This window comes from Castor canadensis, chromosome 6 (assembly GCF_047511655.1).
Source record: "Castor canadensis chromosome 6, mCasCan1.hap1v2, whole genome shotgun sequence".
NCBI classification, from domain to species: Eukaryota; Metazoa; Chordata; class Mammalia; order Rodentia; family Castoridae; genus Castor; species Castor canadensis.
In genome coordinates this window covers 127,945,856-127,963,178 of record NC_133391.1, presented here as the reverse complement: position 1 = coordinate 127,963,178, position 17,323 = coordinate 127,945,856, and the positions used below count along the sequence as shown (strand labels likewise).

At 34.2% G+C, this 17,323-nt stretch overlaps 1 protein-coding gene across 8 annotated transcripts in view; it reads right to left on the bottom strand.

Annotated features, from left to right (window-relative positions):
- Positions 1-1,275: 1,275 nt before the first annotated feature.
- Positions 1,276-17,323, bottom strand: part of Ercc8 (ERCC excision repair 8, CSA ubiquitin ligase complex subunit) — a 51,770-nt gene continuing 35,722 nt past the window's right edge. For all 8 annotated transcript variants that reach the window (XM_074077438.1, XM_074077439.1, XM_074077440.1 and 5 more), the window contains 4 exons: positions 16,900-17,024; positions 15,661-15,858; positions 10,813-10,893; positions 1,276-6,446 (listed from right to left, as the gene is read on the bottom strand). In XM_074077438.1, coding sequence (XP_073933539.1) covers positions 6,378-6,446; positions 10,813-10,893; positions 15,661-15,858; positions 16,900-17,024 — 473 coding nt within the window. In that variant the 3' untranslated portion in view covers positions 1,276-6,377. The remainder of the gene's footprint in view (positions 6,447-10,812; positions 10,894-15,660; positions 15,859-16,899; positions 17,025-17,323) is intronic.

Below are 17,323 nucleotides of genomic sequence, written 5' to 3'. Positions count from 1 at the left end.
TTTGACAAGAGCTCACAGTCCAATATTCTTGAGATCTTTTTATTTACTTATGTACTTGCAGTACTGGGGTTTGAATTCCAGGTTTTGTGTTGCTTACCTGAGCTACCCGCCAACCTTTTTTCACTTCAGTTATGTTTTGGATAGGGTCTCATACTTTTTGCCCAGGGCCAGCCTTGGACTATGAACCTTTACCTGTGCCTCTTGCATAGGTGGGATTATAGGCACCACACCTGGGTAGTTATTAAGATGGGGTTGTCTTAATTTTTTGCTGGGGCTAAGCTTCGAACAGCAATCCTCCAATCTCCACCTCCCCTCTAAAGTAGTTGAGATTATAGGTGTGGACCACCATGCACAGCATCTTGAGATTTTAAATAAGAGGTCTACTAGTTGAGTGATTCTTTTTTATCAAAACTTTACTTCACTTTTTTTTTTTACAACTTTTAAAGATGTATTTATTCCTCTTCTTCAAAGGAAGAAATGAGCTCAGGAGTTAAACTTGGAAAATCAAACAGCTAATTCGTGGTCACCAAAGATGGAAACTTTTAGGCAAAACTGCATGTTCATTTGATTAGAATTTCAGTATCAGTTCATTCAGCACAAGGAAATTCATCAAACTTGTATGACACTCTACCCTTACCTTAAGTGAACTTCAATTAGTTGTGAATACAAACATTTCACACAGTGAATGTCATTTTTAAAATGCCTTTTTTTTTTTTGGTGGGACTGGAGTTTGAACTCAGGGCCTCCCATTTGCTAGGCAGGTGCTCTACCAATCGAGGCACTTGCCCAGTCCCTTAAAAATGCTTTTTAAATCTCACAGTGAGTGATTTTAGAGCAGGAGTGAACTTCAGTAAGTTTCTATTCCAGTTCTCTGTTAACTTCATTTTTTTAAACTAATGAAGATAAAACAAAAAGTATCAAAATAAAACTTTACTAGGTAGCCTCAGGACTTCTGATTTCCGTCTTTTTCTCTTTCTTCCTTTCTGTTCTTCTTTCCTCCTCCCTCCTTTCCCCTTTTCTTCTTTCTTCCTCCTTTCCTCTCCCCTTTTTCCTTTCCTCCTTCCTTTCCCTCCCTCTCTTTTCTTTTTCCCTTTCTTCTTTTTCCCTCCTCTCCTTCCTTCCTTCCCTTGAGGCAGTGTACCAGCATGTCCTTGAAATTGTGATCCTTCCGAGTACTGGGATTATAGCTGTGCACCACCCTGACCAGCTATGAGTTCTTTCTTTATGAAACCATTATAATTAAAAAAAAATGTTACCATTCTTCAAAGTTCATAGTGATTATCAGAGTTATATTTAATTAACTCTTTTCCATAGTACTTAGTGAAACTGATAAAACTTTGCATATTGCATATATGTATATATGAAAACTTTACAGCAGTATAATAAAAACTGCTAACTCAATTCCCAAAGACCTATTAGGAATGTTATTTCCTTATTTTAGTACAACTTTGAACAGTGCATTATTTAGAAAATACACAGATTCAGACAACATTCTATGGCATGGAGTGAAGCTGGAGAGTTAAGTGTCAGAGCCATGGGCTCAGCAATTCTGTTCCTGCTGGTGTTTGTCTAAAGTGTCAACAGGCCCTAGTTTAGGGATTTTGCTAACCTTTGCTGCAAAAGGATGATTTGAACAAAAGTGGCTTGTGCAAATCACTTAAAATCATTTGTTACCTTCAAGAGGTGACCACCAATGTCAAGGAGACAACAATACTAGCCAGGCCTAGTTACTTGCTAGAAGTTCTGCAAACTTTATGCAATAACAATTCACAGATAAGTCATTAAAAATAGAAGCTTTAGGAATTCAGTCTTATACATTGATGTAATTGTGACTTTAGTCACAGGTTAGGATTGTAACACCCATTTTCCCCCCTAAGTCTTGGGAGAGCACAAACTAGAAGAGCTGTGCCCACTCACTAGTACAAAATCTCCCTGTACCTTCATGAGGAGACAAGAGGACATAAGGTATTCATTTGCTGATTCTTATACATAGAGCACTAAGAGGTCACAACAGTTTGTCTTATTTTCCCCCTTGTTTTGAATTTTCAGGGATCTAATTTAAAAAGGGGGAAAAAAGAGGGCAGTCAAAGAACTATGCATCCTGTATCTGAGGATACTGCAGAGAGAACTAACAAAACAAATGAGTTTGTACTAAAATAACTGTAGTAACCAAGGAGGTTTAATACAGTGTTTGCAGGCAGCACAGAAGGACTCTGTGTATTCTTTGCAAAGAAAAAAAGGCCTTTGTTAGTTTTGTCCCCTGAATCTAATACTTTTTCAGAATCAAAACCAACTTTATTCCAATCACTAGATTTAAACTTCAGATGTCTAGAACCTTCATCATAGCACAAAGCAAAGTGATTGTTCTGTGATTAGCGTTCCCTGCCATACTTTATGGAAGACAAAATCCCCAGTACGCCAGGCTTTTGCCATGCCATTTCTGGCATGGTTTAACTGATTGTTAGTTTACTGTTTTAATGAAACTTGAGAGTTTTTTAGTTCAGGCTCAGTTACTAGTGTCTGAATATAGAAAAATACTAAAAAAACCTAAATAAATGTATATACTTAAGATTATACAATGTACAGAATTGTGTCTGGCTTTTCTAATCTTCATTAATTACATCATTTTATAGAAGTAACCAAGCACTCTTATATTAAGACAGTAAATATTTTACAGAGAGAACTATGCAACACTTATTTTAATATGCAATTGCTCCATTTTACGAGTGATTTTTCTGTGATAAAATCACAGATAACTGGGATTCCTTTGTTGATGCAAACTTTTTCTATCACTGCTTCATTCTCATTCAGATTTAAAATAATAGTCAAAGGTTTCTGGTGCCTCACTAACAATGGGCTCTACATACCTACATGTTCCTTATGGAATAGTCATCATTTTGAAGTTATTTTCATCTTACAATCAGTATAATTTAAGGGTTTGTCTACAGAGTTTTCTTCAAAGTTTTTTTTTAAGTCTAGTTTAAATAGAGCTTTTTAGTATAAACTATACAAAAAGAATGTTTCACCTGCAGGGAAAACTTTTTTCTCTACTAAGGTGTGTCCATAATCAATTCTAAAGTGAAGGCTTGGTAGCAAGTATGAAAGGATAAGCCTATCTGTGATGCTACTTTTAGCCTTGCAGGTTAACACAGGTTTAGGGCTATGTCAATAAAACATGTACATGTACTGTTTCTGTACATTTAAAAAAATGAAGTATTTCATAGGTGTATCACAGATGACTTTAGTTAAAACTAGGATCAAGTTGCAGTATACAACAGGTTTAAGTGTTCTTTGAAACATAGCAGCATACAAGCACCTTACAAGACTAAAAGACACACACTGTTAGCCAAGATAGAGTGGAGGGAAAGTATATAAACAATACATGCCACTGGAGAGAAGTTTTAGGTGATCACTGCCTTCATAATAGGTTCTTTGATAGCCACTGTAAGGCTAGACAAACATCAATTGAATAAACATTTTAAAATTTCAAGAAGCTTCTACAGAACTCCCATATTTCTCTGATATATTTCTGAAAGTGTTTTTAAGATATCCAAAAACAAAGGTTTAGGGTGGAGAAGAAAATTAAATAATTAAAGAGAACAGAAACAAGTACTTATTGAACACCTAATACATATTTGGCACTAGTATAAGAATAGCAACAAAAAAGGCAGGAAGGAAAGAAAAGATTGAGAAATCAAAATAGACTTTACGTGCAATTATTAGAAAGAAGGTGGAGGAACAGGGGAGGTAGGGGAAAGAAGAGGAGGAGAACGACAACTACAAAGAAAAGCAATAGATGATATAGAAGAAAATGTCCTTAAGCCAGGAAAAGATTTGAAGCTTCAAAGAGCTCACAAGTCTAAGAAGGACGGTGGTGGGAAAGAGAGAGAGAAAAAAAGAGAGAGAGAGATTTTGACAAAATTAAAAAACTGTAATGATAAGGAGAATGGTCACCAAATTTAATGATGGTTATCTTAGAATGTTGACTCCAGGTGACCGTTACTTTTTTTTTAAATGTTTTTATGTTATTTGAATTATTTACAAGCTCCACCTATAAAGATGAATTTCCTACAAGGGGCAAAAACATGAAACTGACATTGGAATTCTTGTGTGCAATACCAGAAATTCAAAGAATTATTTATAGATACAATATTTATGGACTGAAGAAAGAAAAGGACTATGAATCATATGCCTAGCAAAAATCCTATACCCAGAAAAAAAATCTGGAAGATGGAATGATGATATTCAATAAATAAGTTACTCCATTCAAATACACCACCTAAGGAAAATATAGTGCACTTCATAATCTATACTGTACATGTGGCTCTAGTCAGGGAAATGCTTGAAAAACATTGTGGTCCAAACCCAAGATGGGGTATTAAGTAGTTGGTAAAAAGAATGACTACATTATAAAAATGATTTATGAGGGATGTGGATTTGTGAGTCCACAGAGGGATTCATGAGCTGTATCTAAACAAAATCAAGACAGAACTATGTATATCCCACTTTTGCAAAACAAATATATCCCATATGTGTCTATATAGGTCTGCATAGGGTTGTAAAATGAAACAACGCATACTAGGTTAACAACTTGGATTGTAGCAGAGGAGTACGGAATGGGGCGTGAGGCTAATGTGAGGAGAGGGTTTCTGTAGTAGCAACAGCATACCAAACATCCCACCTATGTACAATTACATGTGCCGTAAAGAGATGCACGGAGAATGGTCATCAAATTTAATAATGGTTACCTTAGAATGTTGACTCCAGGTGATCATTACGTTAAAAAAATTTTTTTTACTTGAATTATTTACAATGAGTAAATAATATTTACAATGAGATAACTAGAAAGAAGCAACAGTTTAGAAGACTTAATTTTTTTAAAATTAAAGAAAAAGTTGAACGCATACTCACTGAGGGGGGAGAAGTTAACAGTATAATGGTCTGGACTTAAGAAAACCAACTCAAAAATTAATGCATGGAAAACATTGGGCCAGAAAGATCTGATATGAGTCCTAAGAGTTAAAAATTTAAAAACTGTGTACTTAGTATTCAAGTTCACAAACTCATCTTGTACTAGCATGCTGGTAAGAATCAAGAAGAAAAGGAATGGAAAATTAGCTTCACAGAGGATGGGGATGTAGTTCAGTGGTAGAGGACTTACCTAGCATGTGCATGGCCCTGGGTTTGATTCCTAGCAACACACACCCACAAAGACTAGCTTTATAATATTCATGGGTTGACACAAGAAGAGGTCACAAGAAAATAAGAAATGTTATATGATATTCCATGTGTAAGTCAGATTCCCTGCTGGGACATTTTTGTTCATTCTGCCGAATGAAGCAGAGCTTGGTCATATCTTGAAGAGTTTCATAGAAAGGGAATTTAGCCATGAGTACAAACTGCTTTTGACATTAAAGTGAGGCAAACAAGGGGTTTTCCCAGAAGCCTCCGGTGTTGTAGCTTGAGTTGTAGGAGACATTGAGTCCAAAACTGCTTAACGTAAGACTAATTGAAATTATTGCAAAATGTGAATATATGAATACAAAGAAATATATAGTTTTTGATATAAGCATTTCAACTGTATATATTTATTTATTTGGTGGTGCTGGGGATTTAACCCAGGGCCTGCTACATGCTAAGTGCTCTGTCATCCCTAGTCCTTGGTTTTTTTTTGGAGACATGGTCTAATTAGGTAGCCCAGGCTGGCCCCAAACTCAAGATCCTCTGGCCTTAGCCTTCTGAGTGCTGGGATTACAAGCCGACACTACCACGCTCGGCTTCCTTTCCAACTACCTTTAGTAAAAAAATAAATCTTTTTGTTTTTTTGGGGGGGGAGGGTGGACTGAACCTTTTGGGAATTGAATCCAGAGCCTCCAGCATCCTTTTGTTTGTATTTTGTTTTTGAGATAAGGATACACTAACTAAGTCTGGGTTGGTTTCAAACTCTTGATCCTCCTGTCTCTGCCTACAGAAGAACAGTGAAAGAATCCTTGAAAGTGGCAATGGGCAGGCTGATACTCAGCCGGTGGGAGAGTCAGGCTGAGAACCTCCACTTGCTGATCCTGAGACTGCATCCTTTAGGTTTATGTGGTCTGAAGCCCCAGGCAAGAACAATGACTCCTCTTCGAGTACTGTAGCAACGGGGTTGCCCCTGGCCATAGCAACTAAGATCAATAAGACAAGTTTTGATTAAATACACTATATAGAAGCCTATTTTAGAATATTTTATAAAAATATTAATTTCATCTTAAAACATTGTGGGAGTATCACCAAAACTCAGGGATAATTTACTTGTCAGGAATAAACTAAACAGTTAAAAAAATTCCACAAAACAATGCTGTTTTAAAAGCAGCATCAATAGAGACACAGGCCGATATTCATCCTTCCTCATCACTGCTGCTCCAGGCATCTTCAAATGCTCGATTCAACTGTGATTTGGTTGTAGGCTAAAGAAAGAAAAAGAGAATGAAGAGTCTATTTTTCTATTCATAGATTTAGGCTCACAATAGTTATGAAGTATACCATATAAATGGCAATTACATTATTTTAAAAAACTGTATAATTGCTAATTTCAAAATATAAGTAATGTAAGAAATACCCCCAAATGTAATGTAAATTCATTTAGAGTAGACAAACCAGACTTTATTCAAGTAACCTATGTTTCCTTCAAAGTAATCACCTCACAAATACATGCATGTATTTTGTAATTTTCTGGAGAGGTACAGCACTGACATCCATGGGATTAAGACTAGACTGAAGTCTATGGTCTGACTTGATAGTCCAGTATATTAATGCTGGCAACTTTGCATTGCCTGGATGAACTTTATCTTTATAAGTAAACAAATATCCAAATAGGAGGAATAACATGTTTAAGCTGAATAATAACTATTTTTAGTTCAAAAAGTGATGTGAGTTATAAGCAGTGAGTTTACTTTTATACGGTTGGTAAAGTAATTTAGAAGCATACCCAAAATACACAGGAAATGGCAACATGTTTATAATTAGCACAGAGGCTTTCCTGGGATTTCTCTGAAGTGTATTTGGATAGTATTTGCTTAAAATACCAAGAAAACATCACAGTATTTTTACGGCTTTAGAGCCATAGCTAACAAATGTAATCAGCAACTAGAGAAATTTTAATTATCTGTGAAGTATCAAATCAATTTACTTCTTATTCTCTGGCAAATGACAATAAGGGTTTAAGATGGTCTTATTTTTCTTAAGTGTCTGGGCATTAGGAGTCAGTTTGCTTCTTGTTCTGCAGCTTTTACTTTTGCCAGTTTGTTCAGATCCAAATTCCAATAATGTATTGGCACCAGGACTGTTCTTAAATCATTTTGGACATATAGCCCTTCATAATTTATAGAGCTATTTTACATGAAATATTTCTGAGAATGTTCACTAACTTTTCGATGTACATGATACCTAAGAATCTTACAATGAAAACAGTAAATAAAGTTGGTGTTCCCAATAAATTTCCCAAGTATTGGCTAGAATAGCTGAAAAACAAAATGGTAACTTAGGCATTCTTCATAGTTGTTAAATAGATCACAGTACTAAACCTAATGTAGCTATCATCACTTAGGTGTATAATCAAAATTCCATCACACCTGTCCCCAAATGTTCAGTTATAAAACTATGATCAAACCCAAGCTAACCAGTCACTCATTTCTAGCAGCAGTCTACTTATCTGTAAGAGTAGTACACTGAAATCTATTTAGTGATTCTTTTATCTAAATATTTACTGAATTTCCTATCTTTTGGGATTGACAATTTAAATGCTAAGGTAGGTTCTTTATTAAGAGTTTGTTCAAAGAGCTGAGCGGGTGCTGGTGGCTCATGCCTGCGATACTAGCTGATATTGGGAGGATCATGGTTTGAAGCCAGCCAGGGCAAATAGTTTGCAAGACCCTATCCCCAAAAATAACTAGAGCAAACTGGCCTGGAGGTGTGGTGCAAGCAGTAGAGTGCCTGCTTTGCAAGCACAAACCCAACCCCCACAAAAAAACCAAACAAACAGTTTCTTCAAAGAAAGACACATTGTGCTTGGGGGATAAGCTACTTTTCTTCCCTTCTGTCTTTGGAAATTTTTAACTCTGCCTTAGACATGTACTAAAAAATGTCCCTTGGTGGATACGCCACACAAACTCATACCCCTAATTCCATATGGAAGTCCAATGTATAAGTTATTTAATTTCATTTAAAGATTCAACAGAGAAACAAAATGATATTTCATTATAAATTATATTTTCTATAGTGAACAAAGAAACACAAATAAATAAAAAATTTAATATATTTGCATATAATTTTTACTGATTATATTAGCAGTAAAATGGATACTATGAATACATTACAGTATTATTAGTAGTATATTTTATGGCTAAGACAATCACAAATAAAATACCATATATTTAGTTAAAAGGTGGAGTAAAAATGTTGTAGATAGATTTAGCGTATACATTACTGTGTGAGAGCCCCTGATAAGTCATCTTCTCCTAACTTTGGTTTTCTCTACAACAGCTCCTCCTGGTGGACATCCAGGCTATGCTTGAACACACTCACTGCTCTCTACCTCATCAGGTTGCTTGTTATAATGACAGATAGCTATGGGGATGAAGAAGCTTCAGTTTACAGGCAGGCTAGTCCGGGTGCAAATAATGAGAAGGAAGAATAAAACCAAATGTAATGATTTTTTTTTTGAGACAGGTTCTTCTTTGTAGCCTGGGCTGGCTTTGAACTCACAATTCTCCTGTCTCAGTGCTGGGCCTAAGCCACCACACCCAGATTTCAACATGTTTTTTATGTATGTCTGTTTGACTTTCTATTTGTTTTGCTTAATTTCTTATATACAAAGGTCTTTTAGATGAGGGGTTCAAACTATCACTGTAATTATGTAGCCAGGAAATAAATTACTTGCAAATTATCTTTATAAACAATTTCATTTTCTTCTCATGTTCTTTTCTTTACATAAGTCATAGATTTATTTTTCAATTATTTTTACTATTTTCATTTGGTAAATGATTGTTACAGTTCTTAACATGGCCTATAGTTCTTAATGTATGTAGCAATTCCCAAAGTGTAGGACACAATAATTAAATAATGAAAAATAAATGTCCAAACCAAGCTATTTGACCATATTAAGTGTTCAGAAGCAGCTGTATGCTAAAACTAATCAAACATAATAAACCAAATTACATGTAATGACATCTGCAGATATTCATGTGATCTTTGGCCAGTTGCCTAGAAATTTATGTGTTTTTTTTCTCTCTTTCATTTGGACTAGGGTTAAAAGAAAAAAAATACTCTCAGGCTTCACACTGCAATAAACCACAGCAGTTGCAAATTTAGGTAGGAAATATATTTTGTCAATAGCTACCAGATCTATCAACTACATTGTAAAAATTTTACTTCATGTGTTTTTTATTTTGGTGGTAGTGGTACTTTGAACTCAGGGCCTCATGCTTGGTAGTGCAAGTACTCTACCACTTGAGTCATTCCTCTAGCTCCTCAGTGGCCTTTGATGCAGTCACGTTTTCATAAAGAAACTATATATGAAAAATGTTTTCAGAATGTCAAACTTGCTTTATCCATAAATTTCTTCCACCTCCATTTAAGATGCTCTGTTTTTACTATGACTTGAGTTAAAATTACCTTAAGGTGCTTCTAATTACACTACTTGTACTTCCAACTCAAAAACTGTATAAACATTGTTTTAGACATTAAACTGTTTATATCCTAAAAATTAGAATAAATGGGAATGATTAACATGGTTTAGCATAAAAGTCCTGGGAGGAGACAGCACCTTTAGACAACCTTAATCTTACTATTATTTGACATAAATTTTTAAAAAAACAGAGAAAACACTAAAGGTCAGGGATAATGTATTATTCATCTTTATTTACCAACTGCATTTTTAAGGCTTTTTATTCACATGTCATATTCAAGTTACTTTATCCTCTAAGATGGGCAATGTTAGATTGCTCATGGAAGTGTGAATTGGTAAAATTTGATGGTGTTAATAAAGAGCCTTAAAATGTATACATGGCAACTCAAGAGATAACTCTACTTCTAGGAATCTATTCTAACAAAATCAGAAATATGAAAACATTTGAACAGGTATTTATCTTGATGTTGTTTATAACGGTCAACAGACATAGGTAAATATTTAAGTTGAGGCACAAGAATGACATTAAAAATGTTTGCAAATAGATTTTTTTTTTTTTGGCAGTACTGGGTTGAACTCAGGGCTTCACACTCAGTAGGCAGGTATTCTACCATTTGAGCCACTCTGCCAGCCCTTTTTTGTGTTGGGTATTTTCCAGACAGGGTCTTCTGAACTATTTCCCTGGGTTAGCTTTGAATTATGATCCTCCTGATCTCTGCCTCCTGAGTAGATGGGATTATAGGGATGAACCACCAGCACCCAGCTGCAAATAGCTATTAGTGACATGAAAAAGGCTTATTGTACAATGTCATTGAGAAAAGTAAGACACCAAGTTGTATGTCTAACCATGCTATTAACAGCATACGTTACTTAAAATGGGACTATGCCAAAATATGCAGTTGCATGTTTAAAAATATACACAAATGGATAAACAAGAATGGAGTAAATAAAAATGTATTTATTAATTAAAGTGAAATTTTATGTTTTTCTTTTGATATTTTTCTGAATTTTCCAAATGTGTGGTAACAAACTATTTTTACACTCAGAAAATAGTAAGGAATGCTGTAAACTCTCTCCCACATAAATTAATGAAGTTTTCTTCCTTACAATTTAGAAGTCACTCTACGATCTGTATAAACAATATGTACCTCATCATCATCAGGCACTGGCTCATATGATGGTGGAACCCAAGCAAGGATGCTGCTGTCTCGGCCACCGCTGTAGAGTTCCTAGACGCAGAAGGCAGAGGGTGTCACCTAAAATGAGCTATTTCATTCTTGCGATGATCTGTAGGTTCTGACTTATATTAATTTGGTTTCTACTCCCCAAACAAACTACATTGATACACATTTTACTTTTCTTTGTCTTTTAAAGATGTAGCAGAACTTTGTTTTGTATTTAAAAATAGTATTAGGATATGCTGGACTTTATTAATGGTGTGAAATTTTTCAAAGACCATTCAACATTCTAGTGCTTTTACAAATCCTGGTATTCATATATTTCAAGTGTCAGCATTGAGAAAGAAAAACATACAGTAAAGACCTGTCTTTCATTGCCAATAACTGCACTATATAATAAAAACTTCAGTGAAGAAAACAACTATATGAGCTTCTGCAAAAATAGACCAAAAGTTCCAAAACGTTTTATTTAGCTTACTGATGCCTAATTGGTTGTTCACCATAAATGCAGAAAAACGCAACCCTGCCTGTTGGGAATATGAAAGGAAACCTGGGCTGATGCATAGTCTGTCAATGTCTTAATGGGCTTGCTGTATGTTCTTGGCTGAACAATGCTCTCTCCCTTCCCCAGTGAATTGGAAAAATGTTATATTGGCTGTTATTGAAAGCATTCCCATAAGATATTGAAATATACTCTCATACACAGGGGATATAAATTGGTATAATCTTTTTGCAGAATAGAATCTCAGTATACAGCCAAAGTGTTCGTATGTATTTCTAAGAGTTTATGCCAAAGTCACGCATAAAATCCAAGGATATTATCCATACAAAGTTTATAGGAATGATTGTCAATAAATTACCAGTACATTCATGTGATAGAATATTACATGTCATTACAATTGTCTCTTAAGAATATTTAATGACACTGGAAAATAATATCAAGTGAAAAGAATTAGATGTAAATCAAATACTCAAAATGTAAAGGCAAAAAAACCAGGATGTAAAACAGTAGATCAATAATAGTAAAAATTACTGTGCAAAGAAGAAAGGACTAAAACAGGAGAGCTCTAAAAGGGTAGCAAAATGTTAAGTGGTTGTAAAACCCTGAATGACAAAGTGGATTTTTTTCAAATATATTTTCATTTTTCTACACAAATATTTCTAACAACAGGCATTCCCCCCCTGCTCTATAATGCAATTATTTATTTTTATTATTGTACATCTCAAAAACAAATTAAAGTGAGGTATAATTAAGAGTTTTTATTTAAGTAAGAGTTTTGGGTAAAGGAAATATAAGATTGACATTTTTATAGGAAATGCAGATATACAAAAATTAAATTAGATATATATTATCAAATTTCTTAAACAAAACAAAATTCTATTGAGTTGGCTATAAAATCTAGAATATATAATTACACTAACTGGATACTACAAAGATATGTTCTGATGTTTAGTGACCTTGAGCAATTTTTTTTCCCTAAGAAGATAGATACATACCTGAGATAACTTGGTCAGGTAAAATTCTGAGGCATTTCATAAGCACTGATATGCTAAGCAGAAATAAAAGACATTCCACAGGTGTTCAAGAAAAAAGAGCTTGAGCTGGGTATGGTGGTTAACACCTGTAATCCTAGCTACTTGGGAGGTGGGGATAGGAAGGCTGTGGTTTGAGGTCACCCCAGCAAAAAAGTTAGCAAGACCCTATCTCAAAAAACATGCCAGGTATAGTGGTACACTCCTATGGTCCCAACTTCTTAGGAGGCAGAGGTAGGAAGATGGTAGTCTGAGGCTGGAACAGGCAAAACCCTCGAAACTTAAGTTACAAGTGCAGTACCAAGAATGTTTTCTCTGAACCATGAAGAGTAAATTGTCAACGTGAGTTCTACTGTCCTTAAATAGTTCAAGGTCTATTTTCTGTGGACAAGGGACTGTCATGTACAGTTACAATGCAACCAACAAAAATCAGAAATTCACATTGGTGTATTACTAATTCTTAAACTCCATTCAAGTTTTACCAATTGTCCCAATGCAAAGGTCCAGTTAAAAATCACATGCCACACCTAGTTGGCATGTCTCATATTTTCAATCTGGAATATTTCTTTGGTCTTTGGCTTTTTTTGACTTTAACAATTGTGAAGATGAATACTAGCTATTTAGTAGAATGTCCTTCAAATTTGGCTTGCCTTATGTTTCCTCATGACTAAAATCAGATGATTCAAGTTTGCCAGGAATATTACAGAAGTAATATACCATAATTGGAATGTTAACTTTGATCATTTGATTAAGGTGACATACGTCAGGTTTTTTCAAGGTAAAATTACTTTTTTCCTCTGTACTTAGTATCTTTTTTGCCTTTAATTTATTTTTATTATCCTATTATTGTGCTGGAGGTACACTGTGACATTTACAAGTGCTTATAATATATCTTAGTTAGATTCACCAGCTCCATCATTCTCCTTTATCTCCCCTCCCCCCATTCTTTGAATAGTTTCAATAGGTTTCATTTTTCTATTTTCATACATGAGCACCTGATATTTCCACCATATTCACCTTCCTTCACCCTTTCCTTATATCCCCCCATACACACACTGGTACCCACCCCAGACAGGACCTATTTTACCTTCCTATTCTCCATTTTTTGAAAAAAGACATTTTTTTTTTTTTGTGGTACTGGGAATTGAACTCAGGGCCTCATGCATGCAAGGCAAACACTAAACCACCGAGCTATATCCCCAGCCCTGAAAAAAGACATTTTTGTTTAAGATATGTATATAGAGTTTCATTATGAAATTTACATGTATATATGTGTTGTATCCCAAATTGGTTCATCCCCTCTATTTTTCTCCTTTCTACCTTAGTCTCCTTCTTATGGAGAGTTCAACAGGTTTAAATATTCTACATTCATTCTTGTATAAAAAGTACATCACCCATATTCACTATCTTTACTTCCTTCTTTTAATCATATAGGGTAGCCTCTGAGGCTATGTAAACGCTCCATTCCTCATCAAATTTTCAATTTATTAATTTACTTATTTACACCAGATTAGCTTCATTAATTTATATTTGTAAATAGGTAATAATACATTACTATCATTGTTTTTATATTGAGCATATCTTGACAGATTTTTATAGTTATAACACAATTACTGTACTTTCATTTTCAGATAGTGAGTGTTGTATATTTAAGTTTGCAAAAGGATCCTGCTGCTTAAGTTATGCAGATGTATCACCCTCTTTTACTTTTGAAACTTATAATTACTTTCATTTTCAGATCATCATAAATGAAATGGGATTTGGGCTAGGAGCTTTCTGATATAGTGCAGTGATTAAAATTTTTCCAAATTGTAGCATATACAGAAATGGCATTTGACAGGCAGTAGCTTGCCCCAGATCTCTGGCTGTCTTAGCTATTGCAGGGACTGAAAGGAATCAATATCGTGCAAACTTGTACTCATTTTGGTCACACCTGTTAGGAAACTCTGATTTGAAGGATAGTTCTAAGTTGGGGTTAAAATATCTGGGTGAAAATCTCTAAGTGAGGGATACTATTCTAAAATTTTCTCTGAATAGAGAAACACACTTTGTCTTACCTACTTGTAGGTTTGGGGCAAGTCATGTCATCTCTTTGATGCTTTAATGTTCTTTTTCTAGCAGCAACACTAAAACTTTACTATGTCAGAACAGTGACTAATCAGAAGAGACACGGGCTAGAGTTGGAGCAGTGTTCTGGAGGTCCCCTTGTAGGTGCTGGGTAGAGGTGAGGCCTAAGAGTTCCAGGAAAGGAGCTGAAGCTGGAGGTCATTTAGGGGGATAGTAAAATAGCTGTTTACCACCAAAGAGGTATGTAAGTACTTGAATGTTGTAATAGTGGACATTGCCATACTAGTGTATATTGGCTAAAAATTCAGGCCGGTATATCTTACAAAACAGAAGCAGGCACAAATTGGATAATTGATATTTATGAAAGAATAAACAGAACATGAGTTTCCCCAGGTGATATTTAAAGTCCCTTCAAGCTCTACTTCTACTAATCCATTTTTACTCTATCAGTATTCAACTTTGATGAGCTTCATAGTCCTTACTCACAAAACAGAGGATACCAACTATTTTGCTGTATCAGATTTATTTAAAGAGCACATGAGGTAATGTGCAAATATTCTTTCAAAAAAAATTGCTCCACAGGTAATATGAAAGAGAAAGATGATGATGTTAAACAAACAAAATATCTAAGGAATATTTAAGAAATTATGTGATTTGCTTTAATTCTAAGGCACACTTCTATTAGCCAGTGGTAGAAAGAGAAATAAAATTTTAAACACACCCATATGTATACAAACCAAAATACACTATATTTTGAGATTAAACATCTCTCTATGTATTTTCTACACAAGAGATTATTATTATTATTATTATTATTATTATTATTATCATTATTTTGGTGGTACTGGGGGGGTTTGAACTCACGGCCTCACACTTGCCAGGCAGGCATTCTACCACTTGAGCCACTCCGCCAGTCATCAAAAGATTATTTTTAAGAAAGCATTTCATCAAAGATTTTCAATGGCTAAATGGAACTCACTGGCAAAAGAAAAAAATTATTCCAACCAACTGAACAGTATTATATTGATTCATATTACAGTTTTCCAGCTATATCTTATGTCTTCTAAAAGCTAGGCTGTACTATTCTCTATTAAATAAATCCTAAATTAAATGTGGATTAAAAACATAATCCTTCAAGGTGAAATCAAAATGTACTGTTTTATACACTAGTAGTCTAGCTATCTAAACATTTTAAGTTCCCCGAGGTATCATTCTTACCTGGAAATTAGACTGAAATACACAGCAGTCAACACTTTTATAATGTCCCTTAAGCATAGTTATCAGTTCTCCTGAGTAAACTGTATAAATAGCAATGGTACTTCCATATGGTACGAAAACAAATTCTGAACTGCAGCCACAGGAGACAGTGAATTTTAATCCTTTTCTGCTATCATTACAAACTTTTCCATAGTTCACCTGTAGGATTAAATTCATAAAGTTACACACTCTTAAACCTGAATTAAAAAGATACCAAAGGCTAGGAGAAAATCTATCTTCAAATATTATAATACTCTATAAAAAGGGCTCTTATATTTAAACAAAATGTTCAACATCCTAGTAAACATGATTATATATTTCATATAAGAGGAAATATAAATAGTGAGAAAAAACCAAGGGATGTTTGTAATTTATTCTTGACAGAAATATTAATGCAAACTAAGGCAACCTTGAAGAATCATTTCAGATTGTTTGGAAATTTATTTGCTTTTTTGTGGTTTCCTAGTTTTGTAAACTCTGGCAAGTCATGTAACCATTGTATGTCTGATTTTCCTCATGTGTAAAGTGAGTATTATAATGGTAATTACCATCACAGTGTTGATGTATTAACTGAACTAGACAATATTGCTCTAGCACATATATTAAATGCTAATTATTATTAGGACAGTATCTGGAATATAAGCACTCAATAAATAATAGCTATTATTATCACCAAATCATAAACTTTTGGCAGTTTATTCTGAAAGTTACTAAACTATATTAATGTTAAGAACCATTCCTGGTGAGGACCACAGCATACATGAAAACAAATACTCAACTGTCACATATGAATCTAGTACTTTTAAAACATACTTATTCCAGTAGTAAATAAATTACTACATCTTCTAGTACTATAATATTCTCTTTGGGTTTTGTTTATGAGTCTCATATAGTATACAATTTGACTATATATAACTTTTACCCATATTTAGTTCTCAGTCTTTTATTTCTCCAGTATACCAGAGCAACAAGGTCCACTCCCATTAGAGCAGTGCCACGGTGAAGAAGGGGAATGCAGCAGGGATGAGGTGCAAGTAGGTTGACTTGACTTAAAATTACTAAGTCACATAGTGGGAAAATAGTTTAAAAAAAAAAACAGCTGCAATTCAAAGGCAAGAAATGGAGTTAAGTCTATAGCAAAAAAAGTATATGTCACAGATCTTTAATTGACATATAAAAAGGTGCTTAAAAATCTCTTACTAGGGTGTTTTCTCCATTGGAACTATTCCAGAGCCTCATTCGATTATCTGTACCTACAGTGAGGAGGTGAAGTCCATCGCTTGTGTAACATAAGCCATTAACTTTCCCATTATGAGCAGTGTTTGCTGCAATGAAAAATACAGTACAGTTTATCTTTTCCTGTGTTCAGCACATATTTAATGTTTAATTATTTAAACATACCAAGGGACAACTAGATGAGTTACTTAAAAATGTAAATTGATTATGTTTAAATAATAACATTTTTAAATGTTTAAATAAATAAATAAAATTAATAATATTTAAATGTTTAAATAAATAAATAACATGTTTAAATAAATAACATTTCCTCAGATTAATATGATAAGCTATATAAATCAGAACCATAAAAACAGGAAAACCAAAGGGGGAAAAATCTTGCCAAATA